This window comes from Manihot esculenta, chromosome 2, assembly GCF_001659605.2.
Source record: "Manihot esculenta cultivar AM560-2 chromosome 2, M.esculenta_v8, whole genome shotgun sequence".
Classification (NCBI taxonomy): domain Eukaryota; kingdom Viridiplantae; phylum Streptophyta; class Magnoliopsida; order Malpighiales; family Euphorbiaceae; genus Manihot; species Manihot esculenta.
In genome coordinates this window covers 1,854,497-1,877,179 of record NC_035162.2, presented here as the reverse complement: position 1 = coordinate 1,877,179, position 22,683 = coordinate 1,854,497, and the positions used below count along the sequence as shown (strand labels likewise).

At 42.1% G+C, this 22,683-nt stretch overlaps 2 protein-coding genes across 5 annotated transcripts; both read left to right on the top strand.

Moving 5' to 3' along the window:
• Nucleotides 1-1,452: 1,452 nt before the first annotated feature.
• On the top strand, nucleotides 1,453-21,728 carry LOC110605139 (puromycin-sensitive aminopeptidase). 4 transcript variants are annotated; one of them, XM_043953894.1, is made up of 33 exons: nucleotides 1,453-1,587; nucleotides 2,306-2,386; nucleotides 2,521-2,565; nucleotides 2,641-2,781; nucleotides 2,887-2,962; nucleotides 3,072-3,148; nucleotides 3,527-3,640; nucleotides 3,716-3,790; nucleotides 3,878-3,985; nucleotides 4,077-4,289; nucleotides 4,398-4,459; nucleotides 4,565-4,592; nucleotides 4,681-4,767; nucleotides 4,874-4,899; nucleotides 5,127-5,190; nucleotides 5,282-5,362; nucleotides 5,521-5,568; nucleotides 5,687-5,705; nucleotides 5,849-5,853; nucleotides 5,950-5,988; nucleotides 6,076-6,132; nucleotides 6,231-6,340; nucleotides 18,453-18,533; nucleotides 18,625-18,808; nucleotides 19,226-19,374; nucleotides 19,467-19,605; nucleotides 19,706-19,852; nucleotides 19,956-20,037; nucleotides 20,152-20,327; nucleotides 20,707-20,817; nucleotides 20,907-21,023; nucleotides 21,115-21,186; nucleotides 21,463-21,728. In XM_043953894.1, the coding sequence occupies exons 4-33, from the start codon at nucleotides 2,719-2,721 to the stop codon at nucleotides 21,541-21,543; spliced, it is 2,691 nt and encodes an 896-aa protein (XP_043809829.1). In that variant the 5' UTR covers nucleotides 1,453-1,587; nucleotides 2,306-2,386; nucleotides 2,521-2,565; nucleotides 2,641-2,718; the 3' UTR covers nucleotides 21,544-21,728. The 4 variants fall into 4 exon arrangements, with proteins under 4 accessions (XP_043809829.1, XP_021599177.2, XP_021599185.2 ...); XM_021743485.2 differs by lacking the exon at nucleotides 1,453-1,587 and adding an exon at nucleotides 1,750-1,973; XM_021743493.2 differs by lacking the exon at nucleotides 1,453-1,587 and adding an exon at nucleotides 1,751-1,973 and having other exon boundaries at nucleotides 5,950-5,961.
• Nucleotides 6,347-11,184, top strand: LOC122723105. Its single transcript, XM_043953895.1, has 2 exons — nucleotides 6,347-9,831; nucleotides 9,920-11,184. Exon 1 carries the CDS (start codon nucleotides 8,876-8,878, stop codon nucleotides 9,827-9,829), a length of 954 nt encoding a protein of 317 aa, XP_043809830.1. The 5' UTR covers nucleotides 6,347-8,875; the 3' UTR covers nucleotides 9,830-9,831; nucleotides 9,920-11,184.
• Nucleotides 21,729-22,683: the final 955 nt, after the last annotated feature.

The window sequence follows — 22,683 nt, the reverse complement described above, 5'->3', positions numbered from 1 at the left end:
CTTTGGATATAGAATTTAATGTGTAACAGTGATTTTAACTGGAAAAGGGACTGCTGAAGGCAGAATCTATTGTTTCTTATTAAGACACTAATCTAATTATTAGGCCTATGATCAGGAAACTGTTTGGCCTGATTCTTTTAATTGTTAGCATTAATTATAATATATAATACAGTAATCAAAACCTAGTAGGTGGCTAGCTTATTAAACAAATCCATTGAGGCTCTGTAAAATTGGCTGGACTTGAGCATGTGGACTTCAAATTTGAAAAATGAAGAATGCTTTGGATACTGTATCAAGCTAGCTACCAAAAGCAAAATGATCTTATCTCTTTGGACATTATTTTAATTATAAACAACTCAGAATTATTTGTTACTATTTCTGTATGAGCAAAAGAATACCTCAAAAGAAACACCTAAAAACTTTTGGCTGAATTTGCTCATATTCTAGTGATTAATAGGTCAAATAATGCAAAATAGGCAGCCCATTATGTAATTAATTACAGAAAATAAATAGGGATAAAAAAAGGAAATTTTTAATCCATGCAATTAAAAAGCTATAAAGTTATTATTATTATTTTTGAAAATGGTGAGCTGGAGCTATGTAGGGAACTTTGCAATAGGAGGTAGGAGTCAGTGTTAAGATTTTGATGTCCATAGTCTAGATTTGGGATTCTTAGGGTAGGAGTTGAGTTGGCACACTCTAAGCTGGGCAAAATTTGGGCTATGATGATGGGAATTGGTATATCAGTATGATCCAACAAAAATCCATACAATGTGATATTATAAAAAATGTCAGGGTTCAAATTTTAAATAAATATTTTATGGGTTTTAAGGATATTTTAATTTGATCACATCATATGATTTTTTTTTTTTTTAAAGAATTCTCTATTCATTGAAATCCTTGGTGTTGGGCCTTTGAGAATCCAAGGATTTGGATGGTTCAACATTTCAATATATGCCCATTGCTGTTTTGGGCCACTTGGATGGGCCATTATAGAATTTTAATAAATACTTTTTTTTTTTTTCCAAAAGCCAACACCATGACCATGTCAAGGGCTTTGAGATTGATTCTTATCCTTTGAAAAAAAAAAAAGAAAAAAAAAAAAGAAAATGCGTCATCATGTTACCATTTATGTTTAAATTAAAATCTACTTAATAAAAACTCAACTTTATCAACATAAATTTTAATTTTTTTGAAATAAAATTTTAATAGTTATTAAAATAAATATGTGTACTGAAATTTATATAAATTTGAGTATAAATATTTGCATAAATAACTTGTAAAATTTTTTTCACAAAAATGCATATATTGTATAAGCTCAACTATATATTTATATATTATGACGATATAATTTAAATATAAATATTTAATTTTTATGTAAATTACTCCATATTTATAAATGGGTTAATGGGTACTGATAATATAATTATTTAATTAAATAAATGTAAACAATTTAATTTACACAAGTTAAATTTATAAATGTATATTTGGGAATGATAAATGCCTTGTCGCGGAGAAGAAGGTCTTTTTGTTCTTCCTTTCTGAGAAAAGACTCTGTTTTTCACTTCATCTGATCATCGCGACTAGGTAGATCCGATTTCTCCCTTCACATCAATTTCTTTTTTTTTTTTTTTGGCATATTCCTCCTGTTTTTATATTTTACTGTTTATTTATTTGAATTCCCTTTTGGAAATTTCTTGTCCATAATTTGAATTATCCACTTCTCCTTTATAAGGAGCCATTGCGGCTCTGTCCTTCTATCTGTGGGTCTCATCCATTTAAGGGTTTTAGTTGCCTTCTCTGGGTTTTGACCTTCTGGGTCTTTTTTTGTTTGTTCTTTACTCAAAACCCTAGTCTAACTAATAGATCATAGTTATATAGGTTTTTCAGTTTAAATGGCTCGATTGATTCTTCCGTGCAAAAGTTCGTGTTTGACAAAGACCAGTCTCTTGGGTTTGATTTCCTCTGCTCCTGTGACTACTCATATCCTATCTTTTGTTTATTCTTATATAAATATTGACCCACTTGTTTGTAAGAGTCTCGTGTTATTGTTTAAACAGATTTTGAACTATCAAGTGAGAATACATCTTGTTGTATCTATTACTGTTGAGTGTATTCTCAAAATAATTCGTATTTGCTTGCTGGGCAATGTTGTTTGGATTATTGAGTTTGAGCTTATCTAACTAGGATGTTCCTTTCACTTCTAAATAAATATGAAAGTTGTAATTTTCAAGCTGTTGAAGTGAAGTAGTTCATTTGTATCACACACAGCACATCCTTACGTATTTCTTTGCATTTTTTGCAGCTTCAGGCTACAGGCCGAGCTAGTTGCTTTCGTAATTCAGCCAAAAATATATCCAAACATAGGCGTTTCCTTAGTTCAGAGGTTTGCAAATTTTCCCCTTTATATCCATGTAAACTATCGGATTTTGTTTATCGTGTCTTGGATTTTTCCATGTGCATTTTAAACTTACTGCAATTGAAGGTTCCCTCATTTGAATTTTGAATTGCGGAATCTAGGTCACAGTTAGAAGGAATTATCGGTTTCTGTATCCTGAATTACAGGCAAGCTACTGTGCCTTGAATTGACCTTTTTTCCTGTATGTCTGTACATTCTTACATTCCTCAATTTTATTTCAGAGGGCCAAGGAAGACAAAAAGAGGCTAATTTGTTCAGTTGCCACAGAACCCTTGCCTAAGCAAGTTGAGAACTCCAAAATGGATGCACCAAAAGAAATATTTTTGAAGGATTATAAGTTGCCAGATTACTACTTTGATACGGTATAGAGAAACTCAAGCTAATTGTCGAGTATTAGAAATCTTCTTTCCCTTTTAATGATTTTTCCTTGTACACTTGTCTGCTTATGTTATGTTTATAATTTTCAGGTGGATTTAGATTTTCAGCTGGGCGAGGAGAAAACAATTGTTAGTTCAAAAATAACTGTTTACCCCAGAGTTGAAGGTAAGGAGGGTTCTTGCATTTAATGTTTTATTATTTCATTAATAGAAAGTAGCAAAATATGTTACAATAGCAATGGTTCAAATGTTGGTAGTTACTATGTTATTTACAGGTTCCTCTTCCCCACTGGTTTTGGATGGCCATCATCTAAAATTAATTTCAATCAAGGTCAATAGTGAGGAACTAAAGGTGAGTAATTCTTAATACTCTCCCAACAGATGGCTAGGCATGTAACACTGTTCTTAGAATAAATGTGTTTGGAAGGCTTCTGCCTTCCCCCCCCCCCCCCCCCCTCTTTTTCATGGATTTAGTTGTTTCCAGCTCCTTACACAGGCAATCTTAAAATTTGTTTCCTTTTTATTCTATATATTCATTTGGTCTTGAAATCACATGACAATTGACAATTGACGATACATGTTCTTTTTTCTTTTTAATATTTCTTTGACTCAATTTCCTAGGTCCGCCCTCTCTTCTTTCATGTTTACTTTGGAGTTGAGACGTTCATATGATTTGGTAATTTTAACTTCATTTTATTTTTGTCTTTCCTTTTTTCTTCTCTTTTCCTAGGATAAAGATTATCATTTGGATTCACGCCATCTGACAATTTCATCACCACCCACTGATACTTTTTCATTGGAAATTGTTACTGAGATATATCCTCAAAAGAACACATCATTGGAGGTAATTCTTCCTTCAAAATTTTCTTGTGATTCATTGCTACTTCATGCCTTACCTTGGTTTTTAAATTCTCCTTAGGGGCTCTATAGGTCATCCGGGAATTTCTGCACTCAGTGTGAAGCGGAGGGTTTTCGCAAAATCACATTCTATCAGGTTGCTTAATTGAAGAAACGTTTAATTCTACTGTTCCTTGTTACAAACTGTCAGTCTGATTCCACTTGTATTTTAATTCGCTAACAGGATCGTCCTGATATAATGGCAAAATACACATGCCGGATTGAAGCTGATAAATCATTATACCCTGTGCTTCTATCTAATGGCAACCTCTTAGAACAAGGAGATCTTGAGGTGAATGTCACTGATGTAGCATTGCTCTGATTCCCCCTGCCCTAATAGTTGACAGTGTTCCAATGTTTATCATTCTCTGGTTCCTTTGCAGGGTGGCAAACATTATGCTCTTTGGGAGGATCCCTTCAAGAAACCTTGCTACTTGTTTGCCTTAGTTGCTGGACAGTTGGAGAGCAGAGATGACACATTCATTACCCGATCTGGTCGGAAGGTGTCACTAAGAATTTGGACCCCTGCCCAAGACCTATCAAAGACGGCACATGCCATGTTTGCACTTAAAGCAGCAATGAAGTGGGATGAGGATGTCAGTATCTTCATTCCTAAGCCATTTGATTTTTCCCAGTGATAATCTCAAATATAATTTTGGGGTCATGGTTGTAAAGGGTTCTTTTTATAATATATGTATGAGCAGGTCTTTGGTCTTGAATATGATTTGGATCTCTTCAATATTGTTGCTGTCCCAGATTTTAACATGTAAGTTGCTCTTGTTGCTAGTAAAATTTATTCCATGTCTTCTCTATTTGACGTTGACAATATCTTTTGCAAATTACTAATTATTGTATTTCGATTGATCGTCAGGGGAGCTATGGAAAACAAAAGTCTAAATGTATGTTCTGTAAATTTTTCTTGTTTTCTTATAATTGATATTTGATTATTTCTCTTTGATCTTAATAAGATTTATTATTTTACAATAGATTTTCAACTCCAAGCTTGTTCTGGCATCTCCAGAAACTGCTTCAGATGCAGATTATGCTGCAATTTTGGGAGTCATTGGCCATGAGGTTGACTTTTTTATCTGTAACATGAAATATTTCAATTATTCATTTTTACTTAATTTACAAAGAGATAATTTTTACCCTTTGTTATAATCTTACTTCTTCCATGCAGTACTTCCACAACTGGACTGGAAACAGGTAGATGTTACCCGCTTTATACTCCAGTCTTTTATAAAATACACTTGTAACCTATATTTACTTTTGGTCTTCATGTTTTACCTGCTGAGAACTAATAATTATGTTTCCTGGCGTCATTTAATTGCCCTATGTTTTTATGGATTTCTTCAATTGGGTATGGATTCTCTTTGTTATTGCTTTGTTCAAACATGTGATGGAACTTAACTTAAGCAAGCAAACAATTGCAGAGTGACTTGTCGAGACTGGTTCCAGCTCAGCTTAAAGGAAGGTCTTACTGTATTCCGGGATCAGGTGTAACTCCTCTTTCGTAGTATCAATTATCGTGACAACAAGATTTTCTCTGTTTTAATCGCAAAAATAAAAAATCTTCCAATTCTGCCAGGAATTTTCATCAGACATGGGAAGCCGCACTGTAAAGAGGATAGCTGATGTTTCAAAGCTTCGGACTTATCAGTTTCCACAGGTTTTGAATTCTCCTTCATGTTTTGGTAGTGATATCTTCAGTCCTATTATAGTCTTCTTAAGTTAATTTATGCATATTCCGCATGGACTTGCATCCATCTGTGATACCCTCTATCAATCATATATTGTTGCTGATAAATCTGTTTTGCAATATTCCAGGATGCTGGTCCCATGGCTCATCCTGTACAACCACATTCTTACATCAAGGTCTGGAATCAACTTATTGGATGATGCCTTCTTCAAAAATTATCAGCTTGCTTTAAAGCTTTTTTTAAGTGCTTGCTTGTGTTATTCACATCATTGCTTTTTTTTTTGGGGCCTGCAGATGGATAACTTCTACACAGGTAAAGTTTCTGTTCTCTGACTTACTGAGTCAAAGGTTACATAACATACTTATCTCGGGAGGATGATACTTTATTTTTTTGCTTTCTTTCTGCAATTCTGGAATGATTTCAATATGGGTCTATGCACCAACTTCAACATGCAGTCACGGTATGTTTTGGCAAATGGATTTTGCATCAAATTCATGCACTGTTTTTTTCAGCTATCTAATTGTCTTTTATTTCTTGGTTTTGTTTTCTATAACAGGTTTATGAAAAGGTTTGTCTCTTTTACACCATCATCTGCGTGTGTACTCCCTTTTTTCTGTTTTTTGCGGGGTGGTATTGGTGGTGGTGTGTTTGCAGGCATTGATCACTTATTCTTATTTTGCAGGGAGCTGAGGTTGTCAGGATGTACAAAACCTTGCTGGGGAGTCAAGGTTTCAGAAAGGTATAGCATAAGCACATGTTTAAACCTTGATCTGACTCGTGATAGGATTAATTGTTTTCTGGGAAGTTCAGTGAAATGACATGCTATTTATGTGTCAGGGCATGGATCTTTATTTTAAGAGGCATGATGGCCAAGCTGTAACATGTGAAGATTTCTTTGCTGCTATGCGAGACGCAAATAATGCAGATTTTGCTAACTTCTTACAATGGTATGATAATTTTTAGATCAATTATACAATCCCAGCATCTAGCACAATGTATACCTGCGAACCTCCCCTTTCAAAATTGATTGAATGGTCCTGGAGACTCCTAACATAATGGTGTGATCTTCTGTTAGAAAATCAGGGGTAGAGCTGTTTACTAAATTTGAAAACACAAAATTACCCTCTATCAGACATGATTATTTTCCTATTCACAGTCATTTGAATCCCAATAGATATGTATATCTCTCTTTCTCTCCTCCTAAATAGTAACTAATAAGCTCCATCACCTCCATAAATTGCGAGCAGCCACACATCTATGACAATGGACCTTAACCTCCATGGTAGAAAGGTATAATATGTGAAAACCATTAGTGCCTATGCCAAATGACTTCATGTGTAATCATGAAAGAAAATAGTTAGCTGTCGTTGATGAGGACAAAGCTCATGATACTTAGCTATTGAGAATTGTTATGCCATTTATCCAATGAATGAGCATGAGTATTTGGAGTTCCTGGACTTGATGATCAGTGGAGGGAATACCATGAGATGGAGTTTGATTGATGAGTGGAAATTCCCAATTGGTATTGTTTGAGAGTAGCTGTTTTCATCAATGGACGATTCATCTGTTTTTAGCATTGATATAATTTTGAGTGCTTGGCTATGTAATTATGAAGGTCCAATTGTGATTTTCAGTGGTGGTGATAGACTGCACTACGCAATGAGGAAAATTTTGGTGCATGGGGGATGGCTCCATTTTATGTTTGTTGACTATAAGTTGCTTGCTTTCTATTGGTTTTGCAATTGCAAATGGGTTTTATCCTATGTGATGGACTGAGATCCAGAGAGTATATGGTTTTCAATGGTTGAGGATGGACTGAGATCCAGAGAGTATATGGTTTTCAATGGTTGAGTAAGTTTGGGTGAGAGAAAGGTGTCCTCTCCTCTTTATTCATTTCCTTTTGTCTGCTAATGATGTCTAGTGGCCTCTCTGCTACAGTGTCACTTGTCTCTGTCATGCAGGTCCGTACGTACGAAACCGTCAGATGCCCTCTCCCCGCCAGGCGGCTATTTAATTCCCTCCGGCGCGCTTGTAGACAGGGTTGCGAGGTGATCAGGCCTGCTGTCCTTTTCTCCTGTCACGTCTTGGGCCGGGCTTGGTGTGAAGGGGCCGGGGCCCGTGAGGGGTCCGACCTTAAGACTGGGTAGTTCAGGCCGGTCCAGTAAAGAGGCCCCAGGACCTTTGGGTTAGAGTCACTATCATGGGCTCGGCCTTATACTGGGGTGGTGAGGCTCAGTGGTCATCAATTGCCCCTTTACTTTCTCATCAGTTATTACATGAATGATGAGGGGTAAATATCAAGAATCATTATGACTGCGCGGCCCGAGGACTGTCTTCCTTAAAACCTCTCTTCTTCTCTCTTCTTCTCTTTACTGTTTCAAAATTCGAATTCTCTCAATCTTCCCCAAACCCTCGCTCTTCTCTGCTCTCTGCTCGTTTCGCCTGTTCTGTCTTCCTGCCCCCATCGTTTTCAAGGTACGTTTCTCCCTTTCCATGGATAGTCCAAAGCTTTCCGATGTTATTAATCTAGAGTCCAGTATCACTCCTACTCTAAAAAATTTCTTTTCACGGGAGTATTTGGACACTCCCCTTTATCATATTCGAGCTCCTTACCGGAATGAGAGGATCGTTCTTCTCGATCCTCCTCCCTCCGGTTTAATAGACCCCCAGAAAAACCTCAACCTAGTCTTCTTCGTCAAACAACGAGAATACGGTTTAACCTTCCCCTTTTCTCCTTTCTTTGTCGAGGTCTTCCAGTACTTCGGGATAACCCCCCGGATGCTGGCTCCCAACTCCATCCTGTTTATGTGTTCCTTCGAATCTATTTGCCTGAGCTGGGGGTTAACGCCCACAGCGTGTCTGTTCGTAATCTTCTTCCGTCTTGTTAGGGCAAGCCAGTGCTTTTACTACTTTGCCCCTCGTGGTGGGTTGTCTATTTTTTCGGGTCACAAGGATTCAATAAAAGGTTGGGTAGAGGGATTTGTGGTGGTGGAGTTGAAGAAAGACTCCGGACTGTCTTGGGAGGTGGAGCTCTCTTGGGAAGATGTCCCACTGGGTTGCAACGACATGCCCCAGCTGAGTCTTTCTGAACAAGTCGGCTACCTGCGACTGACTTCTGTTGAACGGAAGTATGATGTCGAAAAGTATTATGTCGAAAAGTGTATGTTTGTGTCCAGTCTTTAGGACTACAAGGCGGCGGGTATTTCCCTTTGTTTTGGGTTGCAACGACCTGCCCCAGCTGAGTCTTTCTGAACAGGTCGGCTACCTACGACTGACTTCTGTTGAACGAAAGTATGATGTCGAAAAGTATGATGTCGAAAAGTATGATGTCGAAAAGTGTATGTTTGTGTCCAGTCTTTAGGACTACAAGGCGGCGGGTATTTCCCTTTGTTTTAATCGCTGGGTTCCTTCCTTCTTGATTTTCTTTGTATGTTTCTTCTAACCTGTGCTGATTTTGGGTTTTTGCAACTTCTCAAGTTCCAATGGACAAAATCAAGCCCCCGAAAAACTTTACCCTATCTCAGGAGAGTATGAATGCTGCTTTAGACGCCCTCCGAGCTGGGCGGTCTGTGTCGGAAGCCACTCAGGAGGTGGCCCAGGTCATCTCTTCCAGGTCGGCAGGCCGATCCGTTCACCAGCTTCTTCCCGAGCTCCCAAGCCGAGCTCCCCGGGGTATCAAGTCTTCCAAGCCCTCCAGCCGTAGCAGTTCGAGCACCCTCCCTCGGTCTTCCCGCGCCACTGGGTCTTGTCAGACCGCCTCCGCGAGGACGGAAGTTGCTCCAAAAGTTACTGACAGGCCAGCTGAGGGTTTCGAGCTCGTGAGGGCGGATGCTGCTTTGTCTTTCGGAGACGCCCCTGAGGAGAGTCTTGAGGCCTCTTCAGCTGATAGGAGGGCCCCCGAGGGTGAGGTCGAGGTCATCCCGGCTAGTGAAAGCGTCCCAGGAGCTGCTGTCGAGGTCGCCTCTGTTATTGAGGGCATCCCTAGGGAGGAGGGTGAGTCTCGGTCGGTTGATGACATTCTTCCCCCCGAGAAGGTCTTAGACGTTCCTGAGAGTGCTGTTGAGAAGGCTGCGAGCAAGCGTCCTCTTCCCTCGGACGTTCCTGCCCCAGTTCCCGTTCCCAAAATGTTTCAGGCCTCCAGACGTCCAACCCCAGACCTACCTCCACTTGAGAAGGAGAAGACTCCAGTGGTGCCCCTGCTCTCTGCCCCCAATAACGAGATCCTTAACGCCGAGGACAGGACATCACCCATCAATCTGCTGCAAACATGGTCGCGGAGGTACTTCGAGAGCGGATGTTTGGTGGGGATACTGATGCTTCAGACCCTCGTCTCTTGGCTCTTACCGGGCTCTTGGCGAGTTCTACCAGGGAGCAGGCGGTGTTCCGCTCCCGTACTCGAGAGCAGCTCGGTGATACTGTCAGGGAGATGCTCCTGATGGTAATTTATACTTGTCCCTTTTCTGTTTTTAATTTATTTCTATCTTTCTTCATTCTTCTGACTTCACTGAATTCTCCTTTTTTGCCAGGCGATGGGCATTTTCATGGAGATTGACGCCCGGGATTATTCTCTCAGGGATTCCGTGGATCGCCGGATTGAAGAGGCTCGCCTCGAGGAAAATCTGGCGGCCACGAGTGACGCTCGGGGTCATCTGGCCGCTGCCTAGGAGCATCTGAAGACTCTTCGGGAGGAACTGTCCTACACCCGTGACGTTTTGAGGAGGGCTGACGAGAGGGCAGCTGCAGCGGAGGTTCGTCGGGACGAGGCGTTAGAGCAGCTGTCCTCCTTGGAAGAAGCCTGTCGGGAGAGAGATGAGGCCGTGAGCCAGAGGGATGAGGTCCGGCGTTAGCATGAGTCGCTGAAGGCAGATCATGGAGGGGTTCAGGCTCGCTATGGCATCGTTATGGCTTAAAGGGATGAGGCTCTAGCTCGGATAATCATACTCAAGCAGGAGTTGGGCAAGCGTGCTGACAGTGTTACAAACCTGACTCTGGCAGTGGAGACATCCAAACTTCAAAACCAATACCTCTGTCAGGAAGTCGAGGTTCTAAAGAAGAGGTGTTCAGCCTTGCTCGAGGACGCCAAGCATGTCGAAGACAGGGTCCAACTGGAGTGTGAGGAGTGCCTAAGGGAATATAAGGAGTCAGCAGAGCTGAGAAAGGAGATTGAGCAGGCTTGTGAAGCTCGTCTTCAAAGTTACAAAGATTCTCCTGAGTTGGAAGCGAAGGTAGAGGAAGCCTGTGAGGCGCGACTTGCGGAGTACAAAGCCTCTGATGAGCTGAAGCACGAGATATGTAGAAGGGGCTTCCGCATGTTCGCGTTCGGGTTTAATCGAGGCCTGAGAGAAGCCAGGGTTGCTCCCTCTACCCCCTTAGGTCAACTCCGAGCCCCAGAAGTGGATTCAGATGGCGAGGAGGTGGTCTATGGGGAGGATGATCACCCTTTTCCCAAGGGGACTTCTCGCACTGCCACTGGACCTCTGGAAGAGGATGCCGAGCTAGGGGAGGAAGGCAAGCAAGAAGGCAGCCAGTCCGCGGAGGATGACGCCGGGCCTCAAAGGGAAGATACGGGCCCCCAGGAGGGGAAATAGTGCCCTTCGTGGGCACCGGGGAGTCAGAGCAGGAGGGTGCTGGGCTCCTCGGAAATAATAGTGTAGATAATGAGGATGTAAATAGTGATGTCCCTAGGAATGTAAGTCCTTTACGGATAATTTTTCCTCCAATAGTTATAGATGATTAGACAAATTGTAATATACTTTCTTGTTATTCAATGATATTTAGTTTTTGTGTTTTATCTATACTTGAATTATTTTTGGTGCATTTACTTTTCCTGATTTTACCGAGCTGCTTATCTTTAAAAGTCTAACTGCTAAAGGCCTAATTTGCTTAACCTGTTAATCTGCCAAGGATAAAAACTCTTAAGCCAGATGTATATTTTGTAATTTTTCAAAGAAATCGGCCATACTAAACTGACCAGCCTGGTTGCCAATTTTCTCGCCTTTGAATTATTCTGGGCTAAAACTCTAGTAATTGGTTGAACTTCTAACTTATGAATGTTTCTAATCCTGGGAAAGTATCCCTGTTTTTATCTCGTCAATTTATTAAGGGTAAACTGCAATTTAGTTTCTCTGGTTTAGTGAAATACAACCTCTCGTCCCTCTATTTTAAAAAATCTTCAATTTAATCCTTCACATTTAAAAAAATTGTAAAATAGTCCCTACTATCAAATTTTCAGTTAACCTTCCGTTTATTTTAATGAAAATGACTAAACTACCCTTTACGTAAAAAAACTCAACCAAACAGTATTCACTCCATCCCAACACAGAAGGAGGAGGAGGAGGAGGAGGAGGAGGATGAGGATAAAAGGAAGAAGAGGATCGGGAGGAGAAGGAGAAAGAGGAGAAAGGATCGGGAAAAGAAGGAGAAGGAGAAGAAGAAAAAGGAGGAGGAGGAGGAGGAGGAAGATGAGGAGAAAAGGAAGAAGAGGATCGGGAAAAGAAGGAGAAGGATGAGGAGAAAAGGGTAGTTTAGTCATTTTTATTAAAATAAATGGAAGGTTAACTGAAAATTTGACGGTAGGGACTATTTTGCAGTTTTTTTAAATGTGAAGGATTAAATTGAAGGTTTTTTAAAGCAGATGGACGAAAGGTTGTATTTCACTAAATCAGAGGGACTAAATTGCAGTTTACCCATTTATTAATGATACAAGCTCAGGCGCATGCCTTTGATTTGCCCCTTGGTTTAGAAGGAACTTGTAACCTTTATTTTGCTGTTGGGCTTCCTGAGTGTGGCTCTCTTTTATTTGGTTTCTTCGAGCTCAAATTTGTGTATCTTAGCTTGGGATTCTGTCTTCATCGTCTTAAGCCAGATTTGGGCACCTTTGGTCTCACTGTCGCTTCATTATTTGTGGTGTCGGAGTCGCCCAGGGAGCCCGGTCGCCTACCTCCTTGAGGTCTTGAACGAGATTCAGGCTCTTTGGTCTTACTGTCACTTCATCTTCTCAGCCGGTTTTATGGTGCTGGGAGCGCTTGGGGAGTGCGGTCACCCACCTCACTGAGGTCTTGCGCAAGATTCAGGCTCTTTGGCCTTATTGTCGCTTCATCTTCTCAGCCGGTTTTATGGTGCCGGGGGCGCTTGGGGAGCCCGGTCACCCACCTCACTGAGGTCTTGCGTGAGATTCAAGCTCTTTGGCCTTACTGTCGCTTCATCTTCTTAGCCGGTTTTATGGTGCCGGGGGCGCTTGGGGAGCCCGGTCACCCACCTCACTGAGGTCTTGGACTTTCGCGCCTGTTTTCTTTTTCTTTTTCCTCTTAAAGAGGGTGAAAATAATAATAATGGCAAACAACATAATTTGACAATGATGCTTATTTTATTTGCGTTTTTCAAAATACAACCGTTCCTTTTACATTTGTTGGAATTTTAAGGGAAGTACCTCTTCAAGTGCTGGATAGTTCAAGCATGAGGCTCTGGTTCCCCTGCATATCCTCGATCCGATACACCCCTGGTTACACTTTGATTATTCTGAACGGGCCCTCCCAGGTCGGTGCCAGCTTTCCCACGGCAGCTCTTTTTCCAGTGGCTTCCAGGTTTCTCAAGGCTAGGTCTCCCACCTTTAGATTCCTTTTCCTGACTCGTTGGTTGTAGTAACGAGCTGCCCTTTGTTGATATGCGGCCGTGCGGACTTGAGCTTTTTCTCTTACTTCTTCCAGGGCATCTAAGTTACTTCTCAACTTATCGTCGTTGGTGCTCTCGCTATTGAATTGGACTCGATGGGTAGGGATTTGCAGCTCTATTGGAACTATCGCTTCGGTGCCAAACGCGAGCGCGAAAGGTGTTTCTTTGGTTGGTGTCCTGGGTGTCGTTCTGAAGGCCCACAGGATGCTGTTGAGCTTGTCTGCCCAATTTCCCTTCGCCCCATCTAATCGCTTCTTGAGGCCTTGGAGAATAGCTATGTTGGTGACTTCTGTTTGACCGTTGGTTTGGGGATGGGCCACCGAGGAGAATTTATGCCATATGCCCATGTTTCTTGTGAACTCCTTAAAAGCGTTGCAGTGGAACTGCCTGCCGTTATCTAATATGAGCACCCTCGGTATGCCGAACCTGCATATAATGTTCCCCCAGACAAAATCTATCATCTTTCTGGTTGTGATTGTAGGGACTGACTTTGCCTCTGGCCACTTTGAAAAGTACTCCACAGCTACTATTACGAACTTCTTCTGCCCTGTGGTCTTGGGAAAAGGCCCCAGGATGTCTATGCCCCACTGTGAGAACAGCCACGGGCTGGATATACTAGATTGAGGTGTGGCCGGGGTATTGTTAGCGTTGGCAAACCTTTGGCACACATCGCATCTTCGTACGAACTCCTCGGCCTCCCTTTTGACGGTGGGTCAGTAGTATCCCTGCCTGAAGATTTTGTTTGCCAACGTTCCCGCCCCCTCATGGGCCCCACAGATTCCCTGATGTATTTCTTCCATCACCCTTATAGCTTCTTCTGGGCTTATGCATCGGAGCCATGGGCTAGACTTCCCTCTTCTGTACAGGGTCCCTCTCACTGCTTGGTAATTAGCAGCTCGGGCTGCAATTTTCTTTGCCTTGGCTTTGTCTTCGGGGAGCTTTCCATTCTCTAAGTATTCCAGGTACGGAGTCATCCAGTTCTAAGCTTCTTCGACCTCAATCACGGTATTGGCTTTATTGAAGGCAGGAATGTTAATGTGTTGTATGTACACCTCATCTGGGAGCTGCTCCAACTCTTCTCTAGTCAATCGGCTTAGCATGTCTGCTTCCTCGTTTTCTTCTCGAGATATTCTCTAGTATTTTACCACGATCCCCTGGTTCTTGAGTTCGGCCTCTATAGCCTTTGCTTTCATTAAATAGTGTTGCATGGTCGGATCTCTCGCCTGGTACGCCCCTTTTATCTGGTTGATTACTAGCTGAGAGTCGCTATTTACCTCGAGGTCAGTTGTCCCTACCTCCATTGCAATTAGCATTCCGTTTATTAGGGCCTTATACTCGGCCACGTTGTTGGAGGCACTGAATTCCAGGCGTAATGCATAACAAACTTTAAACCCTTCCGGTCCCTTCAGTATTATCCTTGCACCACTGCCCCCAGCCTCGGATGCCCCGTCTACATACAACTTCCAGCTGGATTCTCGTGGGGGCTGCCTCTCTCCTTCGCTCTCTGCCGTTTTTGCGGGTGTCTCATCCAATTCTAACTGTTTTTCGTTGAAAGAGCATTCTGCTATAAAGTCAGCGAGAGCTTGAGATTTTATGGTGGTTCGAGGTCGGTATTCTAAGCAGTACGGGCTAATCTCGATGGACCAGGCAAGCATCCGACCTGAAGTTTCTGGCCTGTGGAGGATCTTCTTCAATGGCTGGTCTGTCATCACTATTCCTTGATGGCTTTCTAGATAAACCTTGAATTTTCTGACCGCTAGCAACAGGGCATGCGCTGTTTTCTCGATGTTCAAATATCTAGTCTCAGCATCTTTGAGCACTTTACTGACATAGAAAATGGGCTTCTGCTCTTCTTCTTCCACTCTCACCAGTACGGCACTGACAGCTTGTTCTGAGGCTGATAAGTAGATTATAAGAGTTCTTCCCCTTTCTTTGGGCTACTAAGCACATGCGGGAAACTGAGATAGGTTTTGAGCTCTTTGAAAGCTTCTTGACAGTCTTCAGTCCATTCGAAGTTCGGAACTTTCCTCAATTTCCTAAAACACGGCAAGCATCTCTCTGCCGACCTCGACATGAAGCGATTGAGCCCTACTACTCTTCCAGTAAGTCTCTGGACGTCCCTTACTCAGGTCGGCTCGGGCATTTTCAGGATGGCTTCCACCTTTTCAGGATTAGGCTCGATGCCTTTTCCACTTACCATGTATCCCAAGAACTTTCCTCCCCTGTTGAAGAAAGCACACTTTGCTGGGTTCAACCTCATTCTATATTGTTCCAATACCTCGAACACCTCCCTCAGGTCTATCACGTGATGCTGAAAAGTTGGGTTTTTCACCACCATGTCGTCCACGTATACTTCGACATTCCTGCCAATCTGTTCTTTGAAAATTTTGTTCATTAGTCTCTGGTATGTCGCCCCGGCATTCTTTAGCTCAAAAGGCATGGCTTTATAACAATAGGTCCCGTCTTCTGTTGTGAACGAGGTCTTCTCCTCATCCGACCTGTCCATTGGAATTTGATGATAATCCGACATTGCATCCAGAGACGACATATAATCAAAACTGGTTGTAGAATTGACCATTTTATTAATATAAGGGAGGGGATAACAATCTTTGGGGAATGCCTGGTTGAGGTCAGTAAAATCTATTCACATCCTATATTTGCCATTGGCTTTTTGACTAATACAGGATTGGCCAGCCATTGTGGGTACATTACTTCCTTGGTAAACCTTGCTTCCTCGAGCTTTTGTATCTCCTCCCAAGTGGCTTGTTGCTTCTCTCTTCCCACCACCCTTTTCTTCTGTTTCACTGGTTTGGCTTCTGGGAGGACGTTCAACTTGTGATTCATCACCTCCGGATCTATCCCAGGCATGTCCGATGGTTTCCAGGCGAAGCTTGATGCATAACCTCGGATTAGAGCCATGATTTCAGTTTTCTGCTCTTTAGTCAGATCAGCATTAAGATTGAAGACCTTATCCGCCTCTGCCTCCGATAAGGGGAAGGTTTCTAGTTCTCCCACCGGTTCTGTTCTAGCTTCCTTCGTCTCGTCTCGGACTTCTAGGACTTCTGAGTCAAATTTTTCTCCCGCCGAGCTTGGTTCTGATATTGTGGCCAGATATACTGCTCTCGCCTCTTCTTGGCATCCTCTGACCACTCCCACTCCTGCTTCAGTCGGGAACTTCATAGCTAGGTATCTTATGCTGGTTACCACCTCAAAGTCGTACAGGACCGGCCTTCCCAGTATGGCGTTGTAATTCAGGGGAAGCTTTACTACCAGGAACACTGCGTAGTGAGTTCTAGCTAAAGGGGCTTCCCCGAGGGTCAGAGCCAATTTCACTTTTCCTTCCACAGGTACTGGGACTCCTCCGATCCCCTTCACCGGGGCCTGATCCCAAACCAGCTGCTCTTCAGGGATCCCCATTTGCTGGAAAACCCTGTACGGTAATAAATTCACCTTGCTCCCATCGTCTACCAGGATTTTTCTGACTCGGTAATTATGAATGATGGCTTCAACAACCAGAGCATCATCATGCGGCATCTGAACACCGAGGGCATCTTCCTGAGAGAAAGGGATGACCATTGGGGAATGTTCTGCCACTTGCATGACTTCAGTACTACAGCCCACCCCATCTCGCCCCCTCTTTCTCCCTCTCCTGCTCATCCGACCTCCTGTCCCTCCAACTATCATATTGATGGTTCCACTGGAACCGTCATTAACCTGTCCTGTCCCTGGCCTCCGGGGTCTTCCTGCAGTAGGGATTTGCTGAGGTCTTTCTCCTTTTGGTTTTTTCACAAAGTTTCGCAAGTGCTCCCTTTTAATCAGCCTTTCGATCTCACTGATCAGCTGGTAGCAGTTATTAGTGTCATGGCCGTGCGTGCGATGGTACTAACAGTATTTGTTCGGATCTCTCTGACTTGCTTCAGCCCTCATGGGCTTTGGCCATTGGAGGAATTCCTTGTTCTGGATTGCCATGAGCACTTCGGCTTTGGAGGCGTTGAGAGGGGTCAGGGTTTCTGGAACTCGCGGGGGGAATGGTCTTTGCTCTGGATCCCGAGAGGGGAATGGTTTTTGGTCCCTTCGGTCTCAGGGCTGCCTATGGTCTCAAGCCTTTTGCTTTGCTTTTTCTCCTGCCTTTTCGGCCTCCTTTCTTCTGGGGCTTTTCCCGTCTACTGTTTCCTTGGCGAATCTGCTCGTCACTAAGACATCGTATTGCCTTATGTATTTTTCTGCCCTCTTCATCAGTTTCGCCAGCGAGGTGGGGGGCTTTCTGCTTAACGAGCCAAAAAACTCTGGGGAGGTTGTACCTTTCTGCATGGCTTCTACTGCTCTGCCTTCGTCTAGCTCGGGGATCTGCAGGGCCTCCGTATTGAAACGGGCTACATACTCCCTTAGCGATTCGTTTCTTCTCTGCCTGACCGTCTCCAAATAGCTGGTTTTCCTGTCAGCTGGCACTCCGGTTATGAACCGGCTAATGAAGACGTTGGCTAAATCTACAAAGCTCCTGATGCTTCCGGCTTCCAGGCTATTGAACCACGCCCGTGCTGGCCCTGTGAGCGTGGTGGGGAATACCTTGCACATCAAGGCATCCGATAGGGTCTGCAGCTCCATGAAGGTCTTGTAGTTAAGGACATGCTCCCTTGGGTTTCCAGCTCCGTCGTATGCTGCCATAGGTGGCATCATGAATTTTTTGGGATGGTCTCTTGCTGCACCCATCTTGAGAAAGGCGAGGATGCTGGCAAGAGGGTCTGACTACGATCTTTTGCTCCCAACTCGACCAGGAGCTGTTCTCTCATCTTTTGCAGTTTTTGATCTACATCTTCTTCGTCTTGTCTAGGTCTTTTCCCCACGCGACATTCCTCTTTCCACTCATCGTCCTCCGTTCTCCTGGTAGTCCTAGCAGAGTAACTGTCTGCCTCATCATTTTCTATCAACTTCCTTACTCTTCTTCCATGGACTCTGGCTTCCAGTTCTTCTTCTTCACCGGCTCTTCTACCTCTTTCTCCGGTTTCTCTGCTGTTCGTTTGAGGATGGTTGAAGGTAGGCTGGGGTTCGTTGGTTCGGGGCTCTTCTACCACAGGCAATACGTTTGCTGGGATATTGAGACCCCTCTGCTGCATTATCTGTCCTAGCCAATGAGCGGTGTTTTGCAGTTGAAGGGCCATGGCTTGGAGGTCCTAGTTGGATAGGGTAGCTCCGAGCACGTTCCCTGCCGAGTTAGGGATTACAAGGGGTCGGTATTCAATTTTCAAAAGGGGTGCGGTGTATATATTTCATAAAACGTCAGAGGTTTTTTTTTTTTTTTTTTTTTTTTTTGCAATTAACCCTTTTTATTTTTGAAGTTTAGATTAATTGTTTTGATGTTTATGCTTCGAAATGCAATTTAAATTACAGGTACTCCCAAGCTGGTACCCCTATTGTGAAAGTTGTGTCATCCTATGATGCTGAAGCTCGTACTTTCTCGTTGAAGTTTAGGTATAATATGCTGTTAACTTTGTTACAAGTAATACTGCTCTTCTTTTCTTAGTCCAAATACAGTACCAATCTTAATGTGACCATTGTGCAGTCAAGAGATACCTCCAACTCCAGGCCAACCGGTAAAAGAACCCATGTTCATTCCTGTGGCACTAGGTCTACTTGATTCAACTGGCAAGGACATGCCTCTCTTCTCTGTGTATCAAGATGGAACATTGAAGTCTTTTGCAAGTGATGATCAACCAGTATATTCAACAGTCCTTAGAGTAACCAAGGTCAGTTGGAACTTTTGCTTGCCTCTGTTTGCATGTGCTTGCTGGTTTGTCCTTGGTTTATGCTTCTCCATGACAGCTAGTATTAGTGTACATGAGTCTCTCTCTCTCTCTCTCTCCTTTTTTTTCCTTTCACCTAGATTTGACTAAGGGTGGATACACATACGCTCACAGATATGTATCATGTATGTGGAAATTTCCTGCAAGTCATGTCTTGCAAATGATTCTTACAGTATTGGACTGCTTTTAAATGATTAACCATAGAATAAACCGTTTAACTCTGATTATTAAGCAAAATAAGATATCAAAATCTCTGTATATACAATATAAATCTTTAATAACATTGAGCTTAAATTTCAACATAGCAATCTAGTTATATACCCTTTTGGTTTAGTGATAATCTTTGATGGTGCTAAGCAGAAAGAGGAAGAATTTATCTTCCCTGACATAAATGAGCGGCCAGTTCCTTCTATATTGCGGGGTTTCAGTGCTCCTATCCGACTTGAGTCTGATCACTCTGACAGTGATCTGTCTTTCCTCCTTGCTCATGATTCAGATGAATTTAACCGGTTTGTCTTTCTCTAAGCTTTTGTTCTCTTCTATTTGTAGTCAAGCTTACTATTGGATATCTGTTGATGTATTTTGTGGCCTTCTGCTTTAGTTGGGAAGCTGGACAGATCTTGGCAAGGAAGCTGATGCTGAGCTTAGTGGCTGATTTCCAACAAAAGAAACCATTGCTTTTGAATCCTAACTTTGTGCACGGGCTCAGAAGCATACTTTGTGACTCTAGCTTGGATAAAGTATGATAAGAGTTTACCCTACCCGCGCCCCTTTCCCTTTTTAGGTTGGGAGGAGCCAGCAAATGAATGCACTAGTCAATAATTCTTTTTTGTCATCCAGGAATTTATCGCAAAGGCAATAACGCTTCCTGGTGAAGGAGAAATAATGGACATGATGAAAGTTGCAGACCCTGATGCTGTTCATGCTGTTCGAACTTTCATCAGGAAGCAGCTCGCTTCTGAACTTAAAGCAGAGCTACTAACTACAGTATGACAGCTGGTTTAGATTCAGAATATAATATAATATTATGCTTTCCATGTCTCCAATTCTTGATTAATCACCTTTGCTGAATGAATGTTGTGTTTTACAGGTTGAAAATAATAGGAGCTCAGAAGAGTATGTGTTCAACCATTCCAACATGGCTAGGCGTGCTTTGAAAAATGTTTCCCTTGGTCTGTGATGTTTATGATCTAGTTTGCGTTGTTCAAGGATCCCTTTTTCTTCTTTTTTCTTCCGAATATTACCCTGTGCTAATTGCATGTGTTTTCATTTTCAACCATCTGTAGCATATCTTGCATCACTAGAACATGAGGAGTTAACAGAGCTTGCACTACACGAGTACAAATCTGCCACAAATATGACAGAACAATTTGCAGCTTTGGCAGCCATAGCCCAGAACCCTGGTAAAACTCGTGATGATGTCTTGGCTGACTTCTACAATAAATGGCAGCACGACTTTTTGGTGAATCTCTAACTCAGTAATTCTGTGATTGCTTCAATGAATCTTTTTTCTTGTGTTTGTGCTATGATCTGTTCTGTCTGGAGAAAATGATATTTTCAGAAAATAAAGAGGCATAACTTCTCATTAGAAGCATTTTGGAAGAGAGCTTAAAAATGATTAGTTATAGCAGGAACATATCTTGTTGACTACTAATTTGTATGCTTCTTTTTTTTGAAACTTTTCTTTAATTATTCTTGTGACCCTTTGCCCTATGTTCGAACAGATTTTTTTTCCTCTCTCTCTGTCTGTCTCTCTCTCTTTTTGATCTCATTTTCCGGATGCTGCGTTTGAGCTACTTCAATGAGCTCTCCAGATAAGCTGTTAACTTCTTTTTTGTCAGGTTGTAAATAAGTGGTTTGCCCTCCAAGCCATGTCTGACATTCCTGGTAATGTTGAGAATGTCCGGAACCTCTTAAAACATCCAGCATTCGACCTGCGCAATCCAAACAAGGTAAACAGTCAGCAACTTCTGTTGAATGTTTTATTTATTTATTTATTTATTGTGAGGCTGTGTTGAATTTGTCTCTGTTTGTGAAATAGGTATACTCACTCATCGGAGGATTTCGCGGTTCTCCTGTGAACTTCCATGCAAAGGATGGATCTGGCTATCAGTTCTTAGGGGAGATGGTGGTGCAATTAGACAAAATTAATCCTCAGGTTTGTTTTGATCATCACCATTCTTATGCATTTAGGTGCGATTGGATCCTTATGGTATTCAGTTTACTTCTCTAACTTCTGTGGATTACAGGTGGCCTCCGGCATGGCGTCAGCCTTCTCAAGATGGAGGCGCTATGATGAAAACCGGCAAACTCTTGCCAAGGTAACTAGCTGGTGCAATTTCCAATTTGCAGTTATGTTGTAGGTTTTTCATGTTAATAATTTTCAGTAAATGCACTCTGGAGATTGGCAGTCCAAAAGAGGCTATTTTTCTAAGAGGAAATATATCAAATAAACCATTGAACCAGTGGAGGGGCAGAGACTTGTGCATCCCCTTTCCCAAATTTCTTTTTCTGTCACTGATTGAACCATTGATCGGTTGTCATCTTTATTATTGGTAAATACATTATAATTAAATTGGCATCGTTCTTTTTTGCAGGCACAGCTGGAGATGATCATGTCTACCAATGGACTTTCTGAGAACGTGTTTGAGATTGCGTCAAAAAGTTTGTCTGCTTAAGTGCTGGTAGTTATCAATTCAGAAATAAGTATGCTTACCTCCTTTTGAGACCGCCTTAATAAGTGTGTTATTTAAGCCTTGGTACTCATCTCTGCTGTAGCAGCAGTTGCTGCATTCTGCAGCTCTCCAAACAAATTTAAAATTTTTGTGATGAAATGAAATGAAATGAAATGTACTTAGTTAAACCCTGGAAAGTAAAACATTTCTAGTATTTTCTTCACGATTATTTTGTATTGCACCGTTATTGACCCCCAAACCAAAGTGGTCTATCTGCTTTCCTAGAGCTCCCCTTTCAGACTGGTATGCTTATACTTTAACCAGTTGAGGATGGCAGGAGTAATTAGTCCGTTAGATAAGATTGTTAGTCGCTCTGGGAATGGAAGCGCCTGCTTCCCCCCTCGTAGGGCCGCAGAAATAGGCTTTCTCTAGAATTGCCTGTGCATGGTTCAACGTTTGCAAGCAGGGTGCTGTTTGGTTTGACGGAAACGTATGGAAGGGTGGAAGGGAAAGGGGAGAGGTAGTACTGTTTCTGCAGACTCTGCATACCGAAGTGCAAGTGACTAGCCACCAAACTATTGACTCTTGCAGACGTCCTACAATGGGAAACGGGGCTAATCATAGTGGGTTAAGATTACGTCAACAGTGACAGATTATTGAGGGCTCACTTTAATTGTTTAGCAATTACAACAAATGAGTCTTATTAGACGTGTGTTGACCATATAGCCTGCATTGTGGGGTTGAGAGGTCACCAAATCTTAATCCATGCATCATAAAATTCCTTAAGGCTGATTCCATCATATGCTCAAGTTAGATCTGTTAAGCAGCAAGGGTTAGGATGAAAATTATATATAAAAGCACAGTAGGGCTAAAACCATTTGATCTTTTATATGTCAAATTTAAATTTGCTATTATATTTATGGGTATCCGTCCTTTAAAATAAATAAAATAATAAAACAGTAGTGTGTAGGGAAAAAGTTTTTAACTTTCTTCATGGCAATTCTTGATTATAGGGTAGAATTTGACCTGCTTTTGACCATCAAGTAAATGATAACATGTCCTAGTTAATCATAATTAAGAGCATAGATTATTGATTTAGTTTCTTCTAAAGCCTTTTTCATTGTAGCTCTTTTAAGCAATCAT

Excerpts from the sequence above, each read along its gene's own strand:
- LOC122723105 (XM_043953895.1), top strand. The coding sequence starts at position 8,876 with ATGGACAAAATCAAGCCCCCGAAAAACTTTACCCTATCTCAGGAGAGT.
- LOC110605139 (XM_021743485.2), top strand. The coding sequence starts at position 1,896 with ATGGCTCGATTGATTCTTCCGTGCAAAAGTTCGTGTTTGACAAAGACC. Across the intron at positions 5,363-5,520 it reads GGACTTATCAGTTTCCACAG|GATGCTGGTCCCATGGCTCA; the intron begins GTTTTGAATTCT and ends GCAATATTCCAG. Across the intron at positions 19,375-19,466 it reads GATTCAGATGAATTTAACCG|TTGGGAAGCTGGACAGATCT; the intron begins GTTTGTCTTTCT and ends CTTCTGCTTTAG.